This window comes from Dermacentor albipictus, chromosome 1 (assembly GCF_038994185.2).
Source record: "Dermacentor albipictus isolate Rhodes 1998 colony chromosome 1, USDA_Dalb.pri_finalv2, whole genome shotgun sequence".
NCBI lineage: Eukaryota > Metazoa > Arthropoda > Arachnida > Ixodida > Ixodidae > Dermacentor > Dermacentor albipictus.
Window position 1 is genome coordinate 433,937,209 of NC_091821.1, and position 23,744 is coordinate 433,960,952.

The 23,744-nt window shown below is 49.9% G+C and overlaps 1 protein-coding gene across 2 annotated transcripts; it reads right to left on the bottom strand.

Moving 5' to 3' along the window:
- Positions 1-1,747: 1,747 nt before the first annotated feature.
- Positions 1,748-23,229, bottom strand: LOC135907295 (lactosylceramide 4-alpha-galactosyltransferase-like). Of its 2 annotated transcripts, XM_065438988.2 has the most exons (3): positions 23,085-23,229; positions 8,819-8,887; positions 1,748-2,617 (listed from the first exon to the last, which is right to left on the bottom strand). In XM_065438988.2, the coding sequence occupies exons 1-3, from the start codon at positions 23,188-23,190 to the stop codon at positions 1,791-1,793; spliced, it is 1,002 nt and encodes a 333-aa protein (XP_065295060.1). In that variant the 5' UTR covers positions 23,191-23,229; the 3' UTR covers positions 1,748-1,790. The 2 variants fall into 2 exon arrangements, with proteins under 2 accessions (XP_065295060.1, XP_065295065.1); XM_065438993.2 differs by lacking the exon at positions 8,819-8,887.
- Positions 23,230-23,744: the final 515 nt, after the last annotated feature.

The following is a 23,744-nucleotide window of genomic DNA, read 5'->3' on the forward strand; positions in this document are numbered from 1 at the left end:
CACCTCAGAGAGAGTGATCGGCTCGTCGAGGCCGTAGTTCTCGCTCTCGCTGTACGTTGAGGTTGTCCCTGTGCGGGTTCGAAATGGCCTATGTACCGCACCCAAAACTCCTCCCGGATGCGTCATCAGAACTCAAATGGTTGTGGATGATACGTTGGATTGTTTGCTGGCTACCTGCTTTGCTTTGGGGAAGGGGGGGGGATAAGTAACATGGCGTAGCAGCGACCATGTTTTGGCCGTGCTACGAATGCCCTGCAACTTCTTTCATAGTTGTCGCCAGTTGTGACGGGTGAGCTCCCCAGCTTAAAATTCTGCTGTTGCCGTGAGTTTCGCTATACGTAGTTTCAGTTCGCGATTATGTTTTTGGCGCTTCCATCTCCCGTTCCCCACAGTGGGATTACGCTTGGTGTCATTTTGGCTTTACTTATGTACTGTCTCAATGATCTTTCCTTGCCTTTGTAGGTGCGACAATTCCATTGTCAGATGAGAAGTGGGTTTTTGTCCCTATGGTTAGTTTTGCTGTTCATCCTGGTTTACGGGTGGACCGGCAGGGTGTGCCTGCTCTACTTATTCCTGTTGTGCCGATGTTCTCACTTTCTTCCGTCGCTGGTATTTTGCGAGCCCTGTGTCTTCGATTACGCTTGCCAATTGGTGGATTCTTTGTTGCATTGCTAGCAGCTGCTTTTGCAGTACATCGACTTTCTTCTCGACCTGTGCGATACCTGTCGGTTTTGAACATTCCACGAGAATCATGTGTTCAGAACGTTCCGAAGATGACGGCTTTGAGGGTGCGCTTATTGGTGTAGACTGCCGAGTGGCAGTACGACGGGCCTATAGTTCCGCAATGTGCCTGCGAAGTTTGTTGTATTCCACATGAAGGCGTTTCTCTTCCTCTCTCATGGCATTTAGTTCAGCTAGAATTTGCTGTTGAATATCAGTATTGTGTATGGGTAAAGAATTGATAAAGGAATTTGATAAAGAAAATTAGTAATAAAGTTGAAAAAAAATGTTACAAGCATGTTTATAGGTCAAGGAATAAAACGTCGGTAGGATGTTGGTATACGATTTCTATGAAGTATTAAGGTAGTAAATCCTGCTTTTATTGCTTGAAGCATGTTCATTTATGGTTTAGAGAAAGGTCCTTAATATTTTTTTTATTCAATATAGGTGGCCAATAGTCGAAAGAATGTTGCTATGAAGTATTTAGGAATGAAGAAAGCGGTACGAAAACATTTAATAAACCTTTGGTAGCTTCTAGAAACTTTTCTCTAGAAAATATTTATTCAAGCTTACTACAAATTTTTGTAAGGGCAGAAGCAGCTGTGTCCAATGGACGCGCGTGTGACATATCGATGCTCATGCCACCTGCAATGCTTCACTAAGGAGCTTACATAGTAAACCTCTTTTCGCGAAACCACTTCTTTCATAGAAAATGAAAAATGTAGGCGCATTTATGGTGTGTACTGTGGAACATATGAAAATCCTTATTATCATCCTCTTTTGGCATCGTATCTACGACAAGTAACAGCACGAAATCACATTCCAGAAAAAAAATACACCCGTTTTTTTAGCGTGGAGGACATCATTTATTAGTGGATGATTGCAATGCAGGCTTTAATGTGCACAATTTCTGCTCAATCGTGTCCAGCATCACACCAGGGGTCATGGGGAACATTGTTTGCTAGGACCAAGTGAAGGCATTCGTCATGGCAGGATGCATCAAAAGAAATAATTATTATGGCATTCCTTCGCCTACACAAGGTAGGCTAGAATTTCCGGATGAAATTTATTCAAATATATTTCTTTGAGGCGGCTAACTTGTAGACTTGCGGACAGTGATTACGGGCGAGAATGTCTATGGCACAACCAGATCCGGCTACCACCCGTTTCTTTACGCTCAACTTGTTCCAAATGTGAACGCCGTGGCTGCCGTTTATTGCCCTGAACACCGCGGGTACTTTTGAGGGATCGAACAATGTCCGCCAGGATGGAAATCCAACGCCGAAGAAGGTGGACGGGTGCAGGAAATTTATGCGCCGAGAGAATACAGCGTCTGAAGGCAGCCGCGACATCAAAAGGGGCCCGCATGAGGTCCAAACACCGGGATTGTATTCGCGCGCGCATTCATCGATAAGCTCTCTGAGCACGGGGTGCTTCTTGTCGAAGGATAGTATACTATTACCCACACTCCCATTTTCGTACTGGTAGACGACACTATTTCTTATTCCTTTCAGCGACTTCATTACGATCACGTCCGTGTCCAAATATACACCACCGCGCTTCCAGAGCACGACAAGGCGCAGAAAGTCACTCAGATGTTCCACTTTATGAGGACTCCGATTTAGTGCTCCCTCTTTGGCATGTATTTTGGCTAACGGAGTCCCCGCGAGTTCTCTGCTCGCATTGAGCCCCGCCGAGCGAAAATTCGGCAGTTTTGAAAGTAGGCGATGGTAAGGGCAGTAAGAGGAGCTGATGTTTCCTGACGAAAGCAGATGCACCGTGTAGTCGGCATTGTGTCGGCAAGCCGACTCAATGCTGCAGGCTTCCCTGGCGTTGAGTCTCCGTCTATAGGATGTTTCGAGGAACCATATGTGGTCTTGCTTGTTCTTGAGAGACTCTGCAATAAGAATAAAGAAGAAAGGTAAAGGCTCCAGTGACAGTTTGATATCCTGATGTTAACTATTATGAAAAGCACTTCGGTGCTTCTCGCATTATAGTAGTCAGATTCCCACTTGATTTTGTAGAGAACCCCAGGTATATTTTAAACCCATGACTTTGAACTTTTCGTAAAATTTTGCTAATGCTGGGGCCATATATGAGGAAACTATATGATTTTAATTTTGTGTCAATGTTCTAACGTCAAACTAACGCAACCCCTGACGCCATGCAATAGTAGCCGAGGGCCCACAGCGCTGTTTGAACAGATTAGGCAAGAACTCTTCTCGTTAATAGGAGGTTAGTTTAGTGTGCTTTCAACGCGAGTATCACGGCCTACTTTGACAGCTTCTTCTTATCTAATTATCTCACAAAAGGTGAGCAGCACGTAAAAGGGAAGACGGTTTCTGTGGGGCTGAGCTGACGCAGTGAGAGCAGATGAACTTTGGAGGAAAATGGTGCCGACGTGTGTAATTGGTGCGCTTCCCCTTGCTTAGATTGTGGCGGCTAGTCGAAAATCGCGGCGGTGTGAAACGATGAGTTAAGACCGCTATATCGAATCCTCAGCAGAGTTCGTAAAGCGATGTCGTATACGTGCTGAGCGGGCTCTGCAACGTTTTACTGCTACGGAAAATAATTTATTCTTAGTAAAGGAATCCATTCTCTCCGGCAGCTCCGAGTAGCTCGTGGCGAAGCAATTGGCAGTTGCGCTAAAATATCATGACACAGGAGCGCGACAGAAATATTAGTAGCCAAAGTTGTACAAGAATGTCATAGGACAGAGCAAGTAATCACGCTAACGATTACTAGATCGCACCCGTACACACTGTTCATCTTATCTAGGTGTACATTAAACAATTTTCGTGGCACTATTGTTTTGCTCATTGTTGACACCTTCCGAGTATCGAAGAAGAATTAGAATTTGAATAGTATCATTTCGCTTGCACAAAACCGTAGTGGCGTAGCGACTAAGAGTTACGATTGTAACATTCTGCATAAGACCCCAGATTTTTGCTCTCAGTAGAGAAAGCCAGGTGTTGTGTTAGGAACGCTGTCAGGCGGATTGGCTTTGTATTGTTACGTGTAGCTGGAGCCCAATATTGTATACAGTTTGTTTACAGGGAAGCTAACCGAAGGCCACATTGGCGACGCTATATCAAGTGGGCCCACGTCGTCTTCTTCCTCCTCAGTGCAGCCTCACTGTGGCGGCTGTTCCGTAGCATCACCCCCTGTGGTAGAAGCACCGTCCCGGGGCTTAATCTACACATCCGCGGTGAAAGGTGTCCAGTAACGCTCTAGTCTCGCCACGTGAATGATGTCACTTGCCGCCGATGATGACGCTGACAAGTCGGCGGGGATGACTTCATACGTGACATCGCTCACTTGTCGCACCTTACGGTATGGACCAGTCTAGTGGGACAGCAGCTTTTCTGAAAGGCCCACACATCGAATGGGTGACCAGAGAAGCACCAGAGAACCCGGAGTAAAGTGCACGTCGCAATGGTGGCAATCTTAGAGGCGTCTCTGATGCTCCTGTGAGGCCTCGAGGCGGGTGCGGGCGAGCTAGCGCGTGCGGTCGGCGTGTGCGATCGCGTCGCGGGCGTATTCAGTGGTTGAACGTGTGGTCGAGGGCAACAATTTATCCAAGGGCAACGCGGGTTCTCGGCCATATAGGAGATGGAATGGTGAATAGCCGGCGGTGTCGTGACGCGATGAATTATACGTGAACGTCACATATGGCAAGTGAAGATCCAAGTCGTGGTGGTCGGTCACAACGTACTTTGAAAGCATGTCGGTGATGGTCCGGTTGAGGCTCTCCGTGAGGCCATTGGTCTGTGGGTGGTAGGACGTGCTGAACTTGTGCTTTGTCGAGCAGGAGCGGAGGATGTCCTCGACGACTGCCGACAGAAAGCTGCGGCCACTGTCAGTGAGTCATTGGCGCGGAGCACCATGCACTAAAATGATGTCATAGAGCAGAAAGTCAGTAACGTCAGTAGCACAACTTGTCGGGAGGACTCTGGTGATTGCGTACCGCATTGCATAATCAGTAGCGACGACGACCCATTTATTTCCGGAGCCCGAGAGAGGAAACGGTCCAAGAAGGTCTAGACCAACACTGCAAAAGGGTTCCGGTGGGATGTCGATCGGCGGGAGACATCCATCTGGAGGTGTGGAGGTCTTGTTCCGGCGCTGACAGGGCCCACAAGTGGCAACGTAGTGCCGCATGGAGTGGGCGAGACCCGGCCAAAAGAATCAACGGCGTACACAGTCGCATGTGCGCGAGACGCCCAAGTGTCCACTCAAGGGAGCGTCGTGAAGTTGTTGGTGGACACTCGAACGCAGGTGTGATGGGATTACGAGCAGAAGGTCAAGGCCCTGTAGATGGAGATTGCGGCGGTATAATGTCCCCTCCTTAAGGAGAAACATCCTGGGAGAGGCGTCGCCAGGCGTTGACTCCAGATGGTCGATGAGGGCTCGTAATGAAGGATCGCGGCGTTGCTCGTTGCCGATTGCAAGCCACTGGGAGACAGAAAACGCAAGCGATGGCGTCCGCATCAGCCGGTTCGTCGACGGGGTAGCGGGACAAACAATCGGCATCCTGGTGCAAGCGTCCCGTCTTATATACCACGGAGAAGGTATATTCTTGCAGGCGTAATGCCCAGCGAGCGAGTCGTCCCGTGGGGTCCTTGAGTGAGGATAGCCAGCAGAGCGCGTGGTGATCAGTGATAACACAGAAGGGCCGTCCATACAAGTATGGACGAAACTTCGTAACAGCCCCCACAAGAGCGAAGCACTCGCGCTCTGTGATTGAATAATTGCGCTCAGCGGGTGATAGAAGGCGGCTGGCGTAGGCTATAACGCATTCACAAAGCATCGGAAATATGAGCACAGCCATTCGAAACTACGAACGTCCTTGGTAGACTTCGGAACAGGAAAGTTTGTACCGGCGCGAATATTCTCCGGATCAGGTCGCACGCCTCTGGCGTCTACGAGGTGTCCAAGGACGGTGATTTGGAGGCGAGCGAAGTGACGTTTTGACGAGTTCAACTGGAGACCGGCGTGGCGAAACACGTCAAGAATAGCTAAAAGGCGGTCTAGATGCGTTTCAAATGTGGGCGAATAAACGATGACGTCGTCCAGATAGCACAAACAGGTGGACCACTTGAACCCCTGAAGCAAAGAGTCCATCATTCGTTCGAATATGGCGGACGCGTTACAGAGACCGAAAGGCATCACCTTGAACTGATAAAGGCCGTCAGGGATAATAAATGAAGTCTTCTCTCGGTCCATGTCGTCGACGGATATCTGCCGGTAGCCGGACCGTAAGTCGATAGAAGAAAGATCGGTGGCATCGTACAAGCAGTCTATAGCGTCGTCAATACGTGGCAAAGGGTGCACATCCTTTTTTGTGATTTTGTTCAGGTGGTGATAATCTACACAAAAACGCCACGTTCCATCCTTCTTCTTGACAAGAACGACGGGAGAAGCCCAGGGACTACAGGAAGGCTCAATAATGTCCTTTGCAAGCATCTTTTTGACTTCCTGTTGGATAACAGCTCATTCGGACGCAGAAACACGATATGGACGTCGGTGAATAGGGTTCGCATCGCCAGTGTTTATGCGATGAATCACGACGGACGTTTGACCTAAGGATCGATTGTCAAAGTCAAAAATGTCGCGATAGCCGTCAAGAACGCGGCAAAGGGCTTCAGCTTGAACAGGTGTAAGGTCAGAGGAAACCATCTTCTCGATGTTGACGTCATTACCGTGCGATGACGTCACGGTATGGGCTGAGCTGTGACGATCTTCCACTGTGAATGGCTCGATCTCATCATCCTGCAAAGCACCAATTATAGCCAATGAAATCCCCTGAGCCATAACTTGCGCGGTTAGCGCGAAATTGGCAATAGGAAGGCAGGTGCGGTTGCCAGTAATTGTCAGCACAGTGTGCGGCACGGTAACACCATGTGTAAGTATAACTGCCGGAATTGGTGCGACCACATAATTACCACCAGGTACAGCTGGTGAGGACAACAAGTCGACGTGTGTCACAGATTGAGGCGGTAGGCGAATAAAATCCATGCAGCTCAAACGGCTTGGAGGCGGGTCCACAGGGTCGGCAAGGAGAGGCAAGTCAAGGTGATGTGAGCCGGCCGAACAGTCAATGAGGGACGAATGATAGGCCAGGAAATCCAGACCGAGAATGAGGCCGTGAAGGGAATGGTCGATGACGGTGAAGAGACCGGCGGTTTGTCTCTCAGCAATGGTGAGTCCGGCAGAGCACATGCCAACAATAGCGACAGTCCCTCCGTCGGCGACTTGTACAAATCGGTTCGGGGCGGGTGTCAGAACTTTCTTGAGCCGACAGCGAAGAGGAGCACTCATAATGGACATATGCGCCCCAGTGTCAATCAACGCGCACACAGGAACATTGTCGACGAGAACATCCAAAAGATTCTTGTTCGTGGGTAAGGTGAAGCGAGGATTTCGTGCCAATGTCGTCTTTGCAGCTTCACCTCCAGAAGCTGCACTGTCTAGTTTTCCGGTCGGTGGTGCGGCGAGTAGGTCGGGACTGCCGACTCCGTTGCAACATCAGGACTGCCGGCTCCGTTTAAAACACCAGGATCTCTAGGAGGGGGGGGGGGGGGGCAAACCACGACGTAGCTCGGGGCTGCAGGTGGAGACGGTGGCGTAGATTAAGTGCCGCCAGCAGGAGCCGAAGTTGCACTGTCGCCGTTGAGACCGCTGCGAAGGTCCATGACGGGTACGGGGAAAGTCCACCTCCTCCAAATTAATGTTACGTGTAGCTGGAGCCCCATACTATATACATGATTATTTACAACGAAGCTAACGGAAGGCCAAAATGGCGACGCTATATCAAGTGGGCCCACGTCGTCTTCTTCCTTCTCAGTGCAGCATCACTGTGGCGGCGGTTCCGTAGCAATATGTTTCGCAGAGGAAGAAGACAACAGAAGAAAGCTTTATCATACGAAGACTCTACTGCGAGTTAACTTTGTTTGAGGAAGTGGCACTTCCAGGCGAGCTGTGCCAGTAGAGTGCAAGTATTCTGTTTGTGTGGGCCAGCTCGCTCTTGTACAAGTTATTCGTGGTGCGTGTGACAATGATGGGTGAGGATAAAACGAAGGTACATGTCTACCACGCAAGGATGCATCTTGCATGGTTTCGGATGTCGTGTTTGTAGCATCTGGACGATGCCTTTTATCAAGGGGCACTGACACGTGTAATTATGTATTCTTTTTCCGGGGACTGCATTTGACCCGCCGACAGTCTAACGTTACGGCTATGCGCAATGCGCGCCAGCGTGTTTTCGAAATTACTCGAATGTTATCTTTTATTCAACCTGTTGTGTATGTTCTCGCCGAACCTTGTGCAGGCAGACTGTGTGTGCGACCCAAATTGTGCCGTAATTTCTTGAAGGCACGCGCACGCAAGCGATTATGGCGGAACATTTGGCAAGGCAATTATAAAAGCCGACGCGCTTGACTTGAAGATCAGGTCTTCGACGAGCCCCACGGTGTTCCCGTTATCGTTGGTCTTTTTATGTCACTTGCATTTAGGGGCACAAGTCCCTATAAAGAGTTAGTCTCGTCATTCACAGTTTCGCTACGGTGTTCCTGACAGTCACTGCAACGCGACGATATCTACCAATATATGCGTATACATATATGCGTTTGCGTGCGCGCATGTGTGTCTGTGTGTCTATGTGTGTGCGCGCGGAGAAATTGTGCGAGCACATAACGGCATCAGAAATAATCTGCACCGCTTCTACATAACAACATTGTCTCAGTGCTGCACTGAAGAATGCCGCAAGCCAGGCTCTCGACTGAGGGCCTTTCCATCACACCAACCATCATGAAAAAAAAGTTTTTTTTCTCTCTCTCTCTCTCACCATGCTCGAGCTATGACGACGAACACGACGCGACGCGCGCGGATGTTCCTGTTTACAGATGAGAAAAATTTACACGTGATGGAATCTACAGATAAGCAAACGAAGATGACATCACACGTTGCGCTGACCCTATTATAGTACAATCTATTTACTATTCTACCCACTGGTCAAGAACTAATATAATATATAATGCGGTTTAAGTATATTCAGACCAGGCATGACTTCAAGTGTGTGCATAAAATATTCACTTGCCAGAAATTAGTATCTTGTTGTACCACTTCTCGTTGAAGAATAGGGACCATGGTAGCTGTTTCTGTATACCTGAAATATAAGTGTTGATATTATTGGCAAACAGCACCAAGTGAAAAACCTCACCAACATTAAAAGCAACCGGTATTAAGAAAAATATTAGCCATTGCAATGGAAGGAAACCGGTAGGCCTCCAGCATTGTGTCATACCGTGCTATAATACAGCTACCCCAATGGGTAGGCATTAAATTAGAAAGCTGTTTCGTCCTATCTCATGTTCGACTAGTACTGCTTGCAAGCGTACCGGAGGGAAATAATATTGTCACGAAAAGACAAATGAAGATGCACCCGGCGTAGGCGAGACAGACAGTTGTTCAAGATGGCGTACACAAAGCTCAAGCCGGCGTCCTCAGTCTCTACTACTTCTTCTTCAGCGCCCACCTCTTGCCGAGCGTGCGTTCCAGTCACTTCTTTCGCAGCGCTGGCGCGTGACACCTAGCGGCATTATTCCCCCGCCAAAAAAAAAAAACATCGACCCCAATGCTTACTAAACCACGATGCTTACTAAGCGAAAGTGGAAGTGTGGAAGTCGTATGACATCGGGTTGGCGCCGCCTTAACGCGCGAAATACGTTTTGAGGCGAATAACATGCACTATCTCCGAGTGGTGCTGTCGACGCTGAGGCGACGCGGCACCGTCGGGAATGACCTCATAGTTCACTTCACTAACGGAGGCGTATCACTTTGTAAGGTCCAAAGTATCTACTAAGCAGCTTCTCAGATAAGCCCTGGCGACGGATTGGAGTGCACACCCAGATTTGGTCACCTGGCTGGTACTCAACTTGCCGATGTCGAAGGTTTTTGTGTCGTGCGTCTGTACTCTGCTGCTTCGTGATGTGTATGGGCGTGAGTTGACGAGCTTCCTCTGCGTGTTAAGTAAGTTGCTCGGAACCGAAAGTAAGTGATGCGCCGGTGTCGTGCGGGGGCATTGCGTCTAGCGTGGTCTGGCCCTCGCGCCCGTAGAAAAGACGGAACGGTGCGAATTGTGTTGTTTCCTGAATGGCAGTGTTGTACGCGAATGTAACGTACGGCAGGACTTGATCCCATGTTTTGTGCTGGACATCTACATACATAGACAGCATGTCAGCAATGGTTTTGTTTAGCTGTTCCGTCAGTCCGTTGGTCTGCGCATAATAGGCTGTGGCCTTGCGATGCCGCGTGCAGCTCAACTCGAATATGCCCGCTATCAGTTGGGCTGTAAAGGCAGTTCTTCTGCCAGTGATGACGTGTGATGGGGCACCATGTCTGAGGACTATCTGATCGATGAAGAACTGGGCAACTTCGTAGGCCGTGGCACGTTGTACAGCTTTCGTCTCGGCGTAGCGTGTTAGTCTGTGGCGACTATAATTCCACTTGTTTCCGCTGGCTGACAAGGGAAAGGGTCCCAGAATATCCCTGCCGATTTGATCAAACGGCGCGCTAGGTGGTGCGATGGGTTGGAGTAACCCCCCTTGTTTCAAAGACGGAGATTTCCTGCGTTGACACTCACGGCAGCTTTGCACGTAACGCTGCACCGTGGTAGAAAGTCTCCGCCAGTAGTACGTCTGGCGTACTCTTAAAAGTACGTGAAAATCCTAAGTGTCCAGACGTGGATTCATCATGGCAGGCTAGGAGAATTTCATCACGCAGGGCGGCAGGTACAACCAATAGATACTCTTTGTCGCTGGCACTCGAGTTTTTCATGTAGCGGACATCCTTTCGGAGGCAGAAGGTCGATAGATTGCGAGAAATGTGTCGTGGGATTGTAACATTCTTGCCTTCTAGGTGATCGATGAGAGGGCGTATTTCGGCATCCTCGCGCTGCCGTGTAATCAGGTCAGACGCGGTGAGGGCCCCAAGGAATGCGCCGTCTTCGTCCATGTCCTTATCACAATCTTTGACCGGAGCGCGCCACAACGTGTCCACATCTTCGTGTTTGCGGCCCGATTTGTAGACGATGGTAACATCGAACTCCTGCAGACGGAGACTCCATCGATCAAGTCGTCCGGACGGGTTTTGTAAGTTGGCTAACCAACATTAGGAATGGTGGTATGTCACCACCTTGAAAGGGTGACCGTAGAGATAAGGCCGAAATTTCATGATGGTCCACACAACCGCTAGACACTCATTCTCGGATGTGGAGTTGCTGATTTCGGCGCGTGAAAGGGCGCGACTGGCGTAAGCGATCACTTCCCCGACTCCATCCTGGTGTTGAACGAGTACAGCGCCAAGACCGATGTTGCTTGCGTAGGTATGTAGCTCGGTGTCAGCGTCCTCGTCAAAGTGAGCGAGGACGGGTGATTCCTGCAGGCGCTGCCGTAACTCGGTGAAAGCTCCGTCCTGCTCCTCCATCCAAACGAAGGGTGTATCTTCTCGCGTGTTGCGTATGAGTGGTTCGGCGATCCGGGAGAAGTTAGCGATGAGGCGACGATAGTACGCACACAGACTGAGGAAGCGGTGTACTGCTTTCTTGTCACGAGGAGTCGGAAAAGCAGCAACAGCAGATGTTTTGTCTGGGTCAGGCTGGACGCCATCGGCATTCACGACCTGTCCGAAAAACTTTGACTCTTCGTAACCGGAGGGACACTTTTCTGGCTTTAGTGTGAGGTTCGCGGAGCGGAGCGCCTGATGTACCGCCTCTAAACGCTTCAGATTTCCTTCGAAGGTCACCGCAAACACTACGACGTCAACTATGTATACTAAACAACTGTGCCACTTCAGACCCATCACAACAGTGTCCATAATTCTCTGGAATGAGGCCGGTGGAGAACATAGGCTGAATGGAAGTACTTTAAATTCATACAGTCCATCCGGGATAACAAAGGCAGTTTTTTCGCGATCTCGTTCGTCGACTTCAATTTCCCACTATCCACTCTTCAAATCTATGGATGAAAAATACCTGTTTCGCCGCAGTCGCCGCAGCCGCAGACAGTTGTACAAGATGGCGTAGACAAAACTCAAGCCGACGTCCTCAGCCTCTACTATTACTTCTTCTTCAGCGCCCACCTCTTGCCGAGCGCGTGTTCCAGTCACTTCTTTCGCAGCGCTGGCGCGTGACACCTAGCGGAAATATTAGGAATATTATAGTATGCTCCCTCTACTTCGTAATTGTCTTTCCCGTTAACCACCTAGGTCATATTCAAAACATAGAGCGCAAATATAAGACGTGTACATAAAAGCAGTTTCACAAAGGTTGCTGCAGCCGTTGCTTCCGTTATTCTCATCACACCAGTGCTACCGCACAGGCTCACCACGTGAGCATCGAAAGGGACCAAATGGCCATCAAGCCACGTTGCGTTACTTTCACTTCACTTCAACAGACACTACAACTTGATTTGGACAACCTTTTGGCTTGTCTTTCCAATGTTTTGGTGATTGCCCCTTTTAGAATTCATGCTAGCAGAAAAAGAAATTGAAGGATGTGCAAGTTTCTGAGAGAATTGTTACTAGACACGGCTCAGCCAGATTAGACACCTCAAGCTTGCAGAAGACCCGAGTGAACGCCGCCATTGGGCTCCAAATTTGGATTGTGGTAGGGGTCTACGCAGTCATAATCACCGCTCGTCATTGTCTCACCGATCTCGCGCGTATAGCGATCTCTATCCCGGGACACAATCACAGGGTGGTCAGAATATAGGATGCGCCCATAATTGCGGAAATGAGCCATAAGTTGACTACTTCCTCTGTTCAGTGCTTTCAATGCCTTTATCTTGAACGGCGTTAACGTAGATATCAACGCAAATCATTTATATGACGTGGCAATGCCATTACTGAACGTCATTATTAGTGCAAAAAATTCATTACCCACAGCTCCTCTTGAGCGCCACGGGATGCGAAAAGTTGTGTCTCATTAGTAGAGCGGCTCTCGTGAATCCTGTTTCATATCTGGAGTGAGATGGTGGCCGCAATTTCGTGCATGTGTGAGAAGTGGTGGTAGACTGTGCACCGTTCAGGAGACAGTGGTTGTCCCAAATAAAATGCTTGAATTCATTAAAGTGCTATCGGTAATTCTGTAAATATGCGACATTATAGTATAAGTGTTCATTATTTTGACATATTTATATTAAATGTCCATTGGCTCACTGGTTTCTTAATTTCATAGATTCTACCATTCACGTTCTGCTATCGATTTTCGTTTCTGTAGGGCAGCGCGAGCCTCACTTGTTTGAGCCGTAGAACAAGAGCGCTTACGGTGACGTTCATTGAATTCGGCTGAGATGAGAAACTTCTTGGGGCGAGCAATTTTGGTGAGGAAATGGTCCTATGGGAGGAACCGGAGACTCAGTACAGCCCTTATACGTACTGAAATGGGAAGGAACGGGTCAGTCAGTCAGTCAGTCAACAAACTTTATTGAGGTCCTAAGGAACTACTAAGTCGTAGTTGCGGGCCGCTCCCACGTTGGGGCCGGAAGACCATGGTTCTCCGCCCGTTCGCGGGCCCTTTGGACAGCCCTTAGTTGGTCCTGGGGATCGCCACTTTTAAGGGCCTCTTCCCAGTCCTCTTGTTTATTAAAAGATGTGTTTTGTAACGCAGAACATTGCCAGAGCATGTGTGCTAACGAGCAATACTCTTCATTGCACTCGGGGCAGTGTGGGTCGATGTCCGGAGCAAAGCGGCTAAACTTTCCTCTCGAAGGGAAAGATCCCGTTTGTAACATTCTCAATGTGGAAGATTGAGGTCTAGTTAGCTGTGGGTGTGGCAGCGGGAATTGCCTGCGCCCTAGCTGATAGTGTTTAACTATTTCATTAAAAGAGAGTAGAGGATCAGAGTTATGCTCACAATCCCGACTGCTTAGCGTATCAGGACCATTGCGGAATGTTAGATCTCGCGCCTGGTCATGAACTAGCTCATTCGGGTTGGGTTTGCTGGGATGTACATTGGTTCCCATGTGCGCCGGGAACCATGCGATAGTGTGAACAGCATCAGGCGGTCTGTGCTTGATTATAGCCGCCGCCTCCTTCGAGATTAGGCCAGTTAGAAAGGCTCGTATGGCTGATCTCGAGTCAGTGTAGATGTAAGGCCGCGAGGGGTCATTCATAGCTAGCGCGATGGCAGCCTGTTCAGCCGCCGCTACCGTGGTGTGTCTTACCGAAGCTGCATTGAGAATTTTGCCGTGAGGATCAGCTGCAGCAGCTACAAATGAATCTGTGCGCCCATACTGGGCAGCATCTACATAGGTAGTTAATTGCAGGTTTTTGTGCGTAAAGTCAATGAGAGAGCGGGCTCGTGCCTTGCGTCTAGCTGCATTATATTGGGGGTGTACATTACGAGGGAAAGGGCTAACCCGAAAGGTTGCCCTAACGGTGTGAGAGAGCATGATGGCATTCTCGCCGACCGCCAAGGGGGCTAGACCTGCGGACATTAATATGCTTCTGCCTGCCTTCGAGGACGAGAAGCGGACGGTTTGTGCCGTTCTTTGTGCCTCGATTACCTCCGTCAGGGTATTGTGAACCCCTAATTGTAGGAGCTTCTCCGTGCTGGTGCTAGTGGGAATTCCCAGTATGTGTTTAATGCTTTTTCTCATCAGCGCATCAATTTTGGCTTCCTCCGAGCGGGACCAGTTGAGCGCCGATGCGACGTAGTTTATGTGACTCATGAGGAACGCATGATACAGCCTAAGGAGATTGCTCTCACTGAGGCCGCCTCTGCGGTTCGAGACTCTTGTGATTAATCGGAGCATGTTTTCCGTTTTTGCCTTGACGCGGACAATAGTTTGATTGTTGCTCCCCTTTGCATTTAGGATCAGACCTAGAATCCTGACCGATTCGACTCTAGGGATCATCTGACCAGATTCAGCGTATAGGTTAATAGGAATTTGTTCGAGAGGGGTAGAGTGCCTCTCGCCCCTTCGATCCGGTCTATAAAGCAGTAGTTCTGACTTTGAGGGTGATAGAGAGAGTCCCGTCCCTTTTAAGTACTCTTCCGTAATATCCAAGGCCTCCTGAAGGGCACGCTCCACGGCCCCCTCGGACCCCCCACCGCTCCAAACGGTGATGTCGTCCGCATAGAGCGCATGATTCGCGCCCTCGACCCTAGCCAATTTTTCCGAGAGGCCTTTCATCGCTATATTGAAAAGAAGGGGTGATATTACTGCACCCTGCGGAGTGCCCTTAGCCCCTAACTTGAACTCGTCGGATCTTAGTTGACCGATTTTAATAGTGGCTTTACGGTCTCTTAAGAAAGAGCTGACGTAAGCGTGAAAGCGTTTCCCTAAATTTAGGTGCGATATGGATTCCAAAATGAATCTATGTGTGATGGTGTCAAAGGCTTTGGCGAGATCTAACGCTAATATGCCTCTGACATCCCTGGTGTTCACGTCGATTATCTGCCTTTTAATGAGAAGCATGATATCTTGCGCGGATAGAGAGGGCCTGAAGCCTACCATGTTATACGGGAACAGTTCTCGCTCCTCGATGTATCTCATTACTCTCTCATGGAAGACGTGCTCAGCCACCTTGCCCACGCAGGACGTGAGCGAGATTGGTCTAAGATTCTCCGGTGTGAGTGTTTTACCTGATTTCGGGATAAGGACAACAGAGGCCGTTTTCCAGTCCTCTGGGACCCAGCCAGTTTCCCACGTGCGGTTGATCTGTTCCGTAAGCTTCTCAATTGATTTCTCATCTAGGTTACGCAGGAGTCTGTTGGAAATGCCATCCGGCCCGGGGGCTGAGCGGCCGTTTAGCTCGTGTAGCACCTTCCTGACTTCCGCTTTAGTCACCGGGGCATCAAGCTCCTCCATGGTTTCGCCTGTATACTCTGGGTAGTCCTCGTTCCCCGTGGGGCCTACGGGGTGATACCTGTTTGCTAGGCTCTGAAGTATGTCTACATCTGTTAGCCCCTTTCCTTTAAGATCATGAATTATTCTGTCAATAGCTAGGCCCTGATTGCTTTTGGATTGTGAGTCATCTAATAGTTGCTTCAGGAGGTTCCATTTGCCTCCCGTACGCATCTGTCCGTCAACTGCCGAGCAAACCTCGTTCCATTGCTGCTTGCTCAACTCTTGGCAATACGCTTCGATTTCACGATTTAAAATCGCTACTTTCTTACGCAGCCTCCTATTGAGCCTCTGGGTTTGCCATCTGGCGAGTAAGGAGTTTTTAGCCTCTACCAGGTGCGCCAAGTGAGCATCCATCCTGTTTACTTTTAAGTCAGTTTCGACTCTTTTAGTAACAGCCCTGACGTCCTCTTTGATTCTCCTTAAGAGGTCTTCGAAGGACGCGTACTCCTCCAAGTCCTCTCCCCGGCGTTTACGGAAGGCGTCCCAGTCTACTACGGTGAACGCCCTAAGGGGGGCTGTGGCAACTTCCAGAGAAATCTCCACAATAAAATGGTCACTTCCCAGGTTTTCTTGCTTATTGTGCCAACTAACAGAGGTGGCATTCTTAACGAAGGCCAGATCCGGCGTGGTGTCCCGCGAGACTGAATTGCCGATGCGCGTGGGAAACTGTGGGTCCGTAACTAGCTCTAATGAGCAGTTTGTAACCGCTTGAAGTAGATTTATTCCTTTAGGGGAGTGTCTCACATAACCCCATGTCTGATGCGCTGCGTTAAAGTCTCCAGCTACCACAAGTGGAGCATCCCTTGCTTTCGCCGCCGCCTTGGATATAATCGACAAGAATGCCTGGTGACGGTCTCTCGGGGAACTGTAAATGTTTAAAATGAAAACGCTGTTTTTAAGCCAGCTGCTGGGAATGATTTCGATAAGCATTACCTCCGCCCTCGTGTTGCCCAACTGCAATTTGTGCTCTTGAAAGGAACACTTCTTTGCAACTAGGACCGCCAGGCCGAGTTTGCCCTCTCCGGTTGCCGAGATAGCTCGGTAACCTGGGAATGACTTAATTTCAGTTCTAGTTTCCTGTAGTAAGATAACATGTGGTTTGTCCGACTGTGTCGCGATAAATTGCTGCAGTGGGGCCTTTCGCCTCTGAAAACTGGCGCAGTTCCACTGCCATATGATAAATTCTTTAGTGTGGCCCGCCATTGTTAAGGCTTGAGATGGCCTCTAGGACGCTACCTGTAGCTTCTCTAGCTGCCGCTGGAACGACTTCCATACTCACTGGTTCAGCGCGCTTAGTTTGCACGTTTTCTAGAACTTGGACTCTAAAGAGGAGCATTTGATTGCCCTTGATCAATTCATTCACGGATTTTTGTAAACGGTCAAGCGAGCGTTGCATCGCTGCCTCCGCCGTGACAGTTTCTTCGGCTGCCTCCTGCGAGGACGTGGCCCTACGTTTAGCGGTACGCGCCTGCGCTTCTCCGTTTGCTGAAGAGGACTCTTGCCTTTGTTGTAAGTTTGCTTGCCGAAAGGCCTCGAAATCGGCCTTCATCTTTTGGATTTCTGCCTTGAGGTTAGCGTTTTCTTGCAAGAGCTGTGTTACTCGGGGGTCTTCCCTATGCTCTGGCAATGTTATCTGCGTTACCTTTTTTGGCGCCTTGTCAGTCTTGGGCTTGACTCGGTCCGCCCATGAGGGTCCAGGTCCTTCCTGGATGCGCGCCCGGGATTGGGAACGCCCCTTGGAGCGGGAACGCCCCTTGGAGCGGGAGAGCCCTCTGGAGCGGGAAAGCCCTCTGGAGTGGGATCGGTCCCTGGAGCGAGACCGGGGACGCCCTCTGGAGAGGCTGCGTTGACGATCCACTGGCGTCAGCGAACGCGCACGTCCAGGCGCGCTTGTGAGACTGGCGTCACGTGAACGAACTTCATGGGCCGCCTGTGACATCTTGGCGCGCCTGCGCCGTCGTCGTCTTTGTCGTACTATGTAGGGCAGCTGGAATCGCTGCTTGCACTTGCGGTCCGCAGTGAGGTGAGGACCCCCGCAGATGGAACACTTTGGCGTGCACTGATGATCTTCGGCTGGGGAGGCTACACCGCATCCCCTGCATTTCTTGCTGCTTGGGTTAGGGCACACATCAGCTCGATGTCCCAAATCGCCACAGTTGTAACACACTTCCACTTGTCTTCTGTATAGCGTGCAAGGCAGCATGCCCGCGCCACACATGACGTAGTTTGGCACTCTCATACCTTCGAAGAGTACCACCACCGTCGTAGTAGTCTTGATGCGTCTCACCTCGAGCGCTTTCGGGTTCCGTTGGTTGACAATCATTGTCCGCAGCTGAGCATCGCTGAAGTCGGCGTCGACCCCGCGAACGACTCCCTTGCATGTGTTGTCCGAGGCGGCTAAATAAGCTGCCACATCGTACTTGCCTTCCCTGAGGTGTATCTGCTGAACGGACGCGTAGGCACACGCGTTGTTCCTCACTGGCGTAGAAACGACCAGAATGTTCTGAGCAGCGTTGGGGCATATAATGTCTTCACCAACTTCGTCCGGAGCTAAGGCCGCCGCCATGGCCAAAGCTTGGGCTAATCGAATGGTACTGACTTTCTTAACGTCGAGGCCTCCTCTTGGTCTGACGATGATGCGTATATGGTCCCGAGGCATTTTCGGGAGTCTTGAGGCATTCACGAGCTGCTTCATCGCGCTCTGTCGGGTGGCCGTGCGGCGGCCACCTTTCCCGCCATTGTGCGTCTCCGTGCTGGCCGTTGACTGCGGCGTCTCCGGTCGAGCCTTCTTGTTTCTGCCCACTGCTGTGGTCCAGCCCGGACAATTTGCTTCGGCGGGGTCGATCTCGACCCCTTCCACCATCTCAACTTCAGGCATGTCGCCCCACAACGCCGAGTAGGCAGTGGCTTACCACGGACGCCGCGCCGACGCTAGGCTGCGTCCGGTAGGGTGAGCCGACGAACACCTTGGTCGGTAGTTCAAAGTCTCTCAAATTGTCGAAGAGCTCACCTATCGACAAGAGTCCGGTATGGGCTGGTTCCTTGCTACATACTGCGTCGAATGATGCACAACTTTCCAGGATTTGGCAAAAAAATCACCAAGGTCATTTGAAAAAAGCAGGAGCCGATGTTTGCGCGTCCGCACTATTCGGCGCCCCCTGGCGTCCTCCTCGAAGGAACGGGTCGCTCTTTTATAGATGGCCCTGACGTCACTTGCCCGCTCATATGCCATCAGTGTAAATCGTGACTTTACGCCTAGGGCTGACGTCAACATCAGCGACCGCCACTTGCGGATGGAAGAACCACGGCGTGCTTTTTCGGGAAGCCGAAATGCGATTTGTCAACCGATAAGTGATCAAGAGAGAGAAAGGATGCGTAAAAACGCGGAGAGGCTAACCAGTTCTAGCCGATGTTGGCTACGCAGCCCGGGTTATTGACTAGGGGGACCATGAGTGAAAGAGAGTGGAAGGGGAAAGTGAGAGAAAGACGAGAAGAAACGGCGCACACGTTACAGGTGTGGGGGGCGGCGTTCCTAAAAGGTAATGGGAAGGTCTGTGGACTGCAGGAATTCCAGTGGCTCAAATAAAGCCTTCTGCGTGGGGGTTCTTTGGGAACTCTAGCCTAGAACTTTATTTCTGATAGTGAACGATTGTACTATTGGTCCAGCAGTCTGCCTGTTTGTCTCTCGGCAATTAGCATGGGAACATACAGATAATCCGACATGCTCCGGTATTATCCCACTTTACTATGGCACTCACTTGCCAACGTCGCCCACGAGCATGACGGCATGACAAATACTTATGACGCTGCCATAGTGATGACGATGAAATGCTCTAAAAGAAATTAAGGCGATGAAATCACAAAGGCATGACAATTCTGAAACGACGATGGTATAACGACGCCAAACTCATGACGGCGGCATGTGGTTAACGGGAGGATGACGAATGCATAAGGATGATGACGTCACGACGACGGTAAGAAGACATCCTGATGATGGTGGCGAGGGTTTGAAAAGGGACGAGCGATCGCGACCGTCTGACGACGTCGTAATGGCGACGATGGCATGTCAACGGTGTATAATTCCGATTAAATGACGACAGCATGATTACGATGGAATGACGAAGAAGGAACGCCGTCGATGAATTGACGAAGGCGGTTTGAAGACGAGGGAATGACATTGTAATGACGTTAATGAAGTGGTGAGAATTGTTAAAGGACACCATGACCACGATGCCAGGACAACAATGGTAGGATGACGACTGGGTGACGACGACGGCATGGCGTAAATTGGATAATGAAGTTAGAACGACAATGGAGAGGCCTGGAGGGCATCCTAAATGAGATAATGACAAATGTATGAAGACAATCGTGCGACGCCGTCTGTATCACCAAGGCTAGCATGACGAAACGGCATGGCGAGAGACCGATGACGAAGCTCGAGTGAGGATGATGGAATCACCAAGACGGCATAACGACCACGATGTGACAACGAATGTATGATGGTTGCATGATGAAGATGGCCTGACGACGACAGCGTGACGAGAGTGGGATGAAAAGGCTGAAATGCACGAGATGCAAAACCCTGACGGCACCACGGCCTCAAGCCTAGTGCCTAGTGGCCCAAAATGGTAGACAGCTTGGACCACTGGGTCCTCGTAAAAGGTTTGACGACAATAGCATGACGCGAGTGACATTGTGAAGATGGAATGACCATGATGGAAAGACCATAGTGGCATTACGACCACAAGCTTTTGCCTCGTTGCAGCTTGGCCCGCTCGATAGGCGCAAGAGACTAGACTACACTGGATTGGATAGGACTGTAAAGCCAAGCCAACACAAGACAAGACAAGACAAGACAGACAGACAGACAGACAGACAGACAGACAGACAGACAGACAGACAGACAGACAGACAGACAGACAGACAGACAGACAGACAGACAGACAGACAGACAGACAGACAGACAGACAGACAGACAGACAGACAGACAGACAGACAGACAGACAGACAGACAGACAGACAGACAGACAGACAGACAGACAGACAGACAGACAGACAGACAGACAGACAGACAGACAGACAGACAGACAGACAGACAGACAGACAGACAGACAGACATGCTCAAAATGGCTGGAGTAGGCAAAAAAACATGCAGATCCCACGCACTGTGAAAATCGATGTAGGCGAAGCTTTGTCTGCTGTTTGAGTTCGTTGACGGTATTAGGCGATTGACGATGGTGAATATGATGAGGTGGCAGCAGCCTCTCGGGATTCTCAGCTGCTGGTTATGTATCTCATGTAAATACAACGTGTAAAAGGTTTTGTACCGTGCCATATTTTTGGACTTGAAGGGTACCCGTCTTCCCCACGCAGCTCCGCAGCGGACATCTCACCCAGCCTGGAAACATCCTTCCAGCGAAAGTCCCCGCGTGTGCAGCTGCATTGCCGACTACACATAACCAGTACGTTGCTCTACCTCAGCCGCAATGTGCTGACAAGTTCACCGGCTTTGATGGTGTTTACGTAGAAAAATGGTTGACGATGTATAAGCGCGTCGGCAAGGTGAGCAGGTGCGATCTGACCCTAATGCCAGCTAGTGTTATGTTCTACCTCGACGGAATACCGCGAACATGGTTTTGCGTTCACGAGGAAGAGCTATCCAGCTGGGGGTTGTTTAAAGAGAAGCTGTCCGACATTTTTGGCAATTCCACCGGTCGACAACTAGTCGACAAACAACCACTTACCAAACGTGACCAAACTGCTACCGAGTCGTATGTCTCCTACATTCAGGTCGTCCTGGCCCTGTGTCATAAAATCGACACGTCCATGCCAGAGGCGCACAAGGTTGGACACATTATCGAAGGCATCGAGGACGACGCATTTTTTCTGTTCTTTAGAAACCTATTGACTGTCGACGCCATTGTGAAGGAATGTCGGCGCTTTGAGCAGGCTAAGAGTCGCCGTATACACAATCTGTTACACAGCTTCCAAATACTGTAGCGACCTCTTCTAGTACCGACCCCCCCAACCAATCTAGCTTTTGCGCATTTACGCCCCATTTACGCATTTGCGACCCGCATTTTACGCCGTGCACTCGAAGCAGCGTTTCCTGCCTCACCTCAAGAGGCATATTGAAACTACACTGCTGAATCCGTGATTGAGTCTGTGGTTCGCCAGGAAATCGCTGATATGGGTCTTCCCATCGTCTTCTCCTTGAGCCGTCCTGACACCGGCCCTGCTCCTATGTCTTGGTCCAATCGAAGTCCACCTTCCAGTGCCCGCTTTCCCTACACTGCCCAATATACACCGGACTCGCGTACACCTGAGGATAGGCCGATCTGTTCCTGCTGCTGCCGAATCGGTCACGTTTACCGTCACTGCTAGAGCCGTTGGCCGTCCCCGCCTCGAAACACCTTCTGGAATTCGAGTTCGCCCGAAGTTCTTAACCGTCGTGGACATTGTCCTCTTTTTCCACCGTAAGAATATATTGACGGCATACGAGAGTCGTTACGAGATCTGAAATGTTACCTTGCGTGTTCCACTTGTGTTGGTTGCTCTTGCTCCACTCGATGCTTTATGCGAGCCATCTCCTCCTCGGCCCTATGTGAACGCTTCGGCGCCATCCTGGGTTCTAGTGTTCTATCTCACAACATCCTCTCAAGTGCCCTCTCTCTATTCGCTCGCTAAGATTTCGCCCACCTACTCCCTCTACTGTCATTGCTGTTGTGGGTGAGCACGGGGGCAAGCGCGGCAGCTTCCGCACTGCATTTGTAGGGGGTCCCGCCTAGTTACGGCGTCCAGAGGACATTGCGCACATGCGACGCGGCGTAAATGCTGACACTCGAGCTTCTAGTGTAGTCTTTCCTGTGTGCCACGCTGCTGTCATGTACTAACGCGATAGCGTAATGGGCCCTCTACCAGCGAAAAATCCAGTGCGGCGACCAGGGGACATTGGACACATGCGACGCGGCGTAAATGCTGAGACGTGAGCTTCTCATGTAGTTATTTCCTGCGTGCCACGCTCCTATCATGTACTAACACGACAGCGTTAAGGGCACTGTGCCACAGCGAAATCCGGTGTCGACGCCACGGGCAACGCTTGGTGAATAATCATTCATAACCACAACGGCGTGGACCCCATATGTGGCGCAAACCTTGTCTTACATTCTTTAGAAAGTTACTCCTCGCAATTTTTAGAATGATAGCTCATAAAGAAATTTCACTAAACGAAATACCGACAGTGCATGCCTTTTATGCTTTTGTGACACACCCACGTCTCAACCCCGTCCTGACGCGACCGGCGTTAGCGGCATGGAGGACCACAGCAGCAGCACCAGCGGAATGTCGAAGAATGAGGCAAGAAAGTTGTGCTTCAAAATGATAATAACATTTATAATCAAATTAATATGTCAGAACGCACAAGGAGGGTGCTTTCGCTTCGATGTCGCTCACCGTTAGTCCACGACAGATGTCCCGCGAGGAAAATCACGAAGAGCACTGTAAGACAGGCGAACATTCGCAACTTCTTGTTGCTGACCACATCTTGTGTAGACGCCATTTTTCGAATACAGCCGCTTCTGGATAAGGTAGAACAGCGTTGTTGTCTTGTCTTGTCTTGTGTCCCAGACAGTGGCGCGCACCCACTATGGGGGATTGGCCAAGAAGCAGGCGGTTGTTGTAGGACAGCGTGGGATATACAGCGAGGAAGCTACTTCTTCTTCCTCCTTCACAATTATGGCATGTACCCACGAGTGGAGGATCTGCCATAGTTATCAATGTGAACATAATATTTATTTCCTGCTTCCTCTTAACTTATGAATCTGTACTATGTATATCTAAATAATTGTGATTAGTATTTATTTTTCTGCTCTTTTCTTTTCCTGAATAGTGGCCAAGCTAATTTTGATGAAGATACTATATTACGAAAATAACCGAGATAGTTTGGCCCCACTAGTGATAATGACGCTGTCTCTTCAAGATATGGCACGTAGCCGCAGTGGAGGATGTAGCGAAGTTCGGGGGTCGGATCCCGCTGACATACATGGGAACGAATAAATAATAAAAAATTTGAAATTTTGGGAATAAATTTGACCGAAATGGATACATAAGAAT

What these genes read in the sequence shown, in the direction of transcription:
- LOC135907295 (XM_065438988.2), bottom strand. Translation starts at nt 23,190, where the DNA reads ATGGCGTCTACACAAGATGTGGTCAGCAACAAGAAGTTGCGAATGTTC. An exon ending in ACATCTGTCGTGGACTAACG is followed by an intron (nt 8,888 to 23,084) that starts GTGAGCGACATC and finishes CTTATATTTCAG; the next exon opens with GTATACAGAAACAGCTACCA. An exon ending in CAACAAGATACTAATTTCTG is followed by an intron (nt 2,618 to 8,818) that starts GCAAGTGAATAT and finishes TTCTTATTGCAG; the next exon opens with AGTCTCTCAAGAACAAGCAA.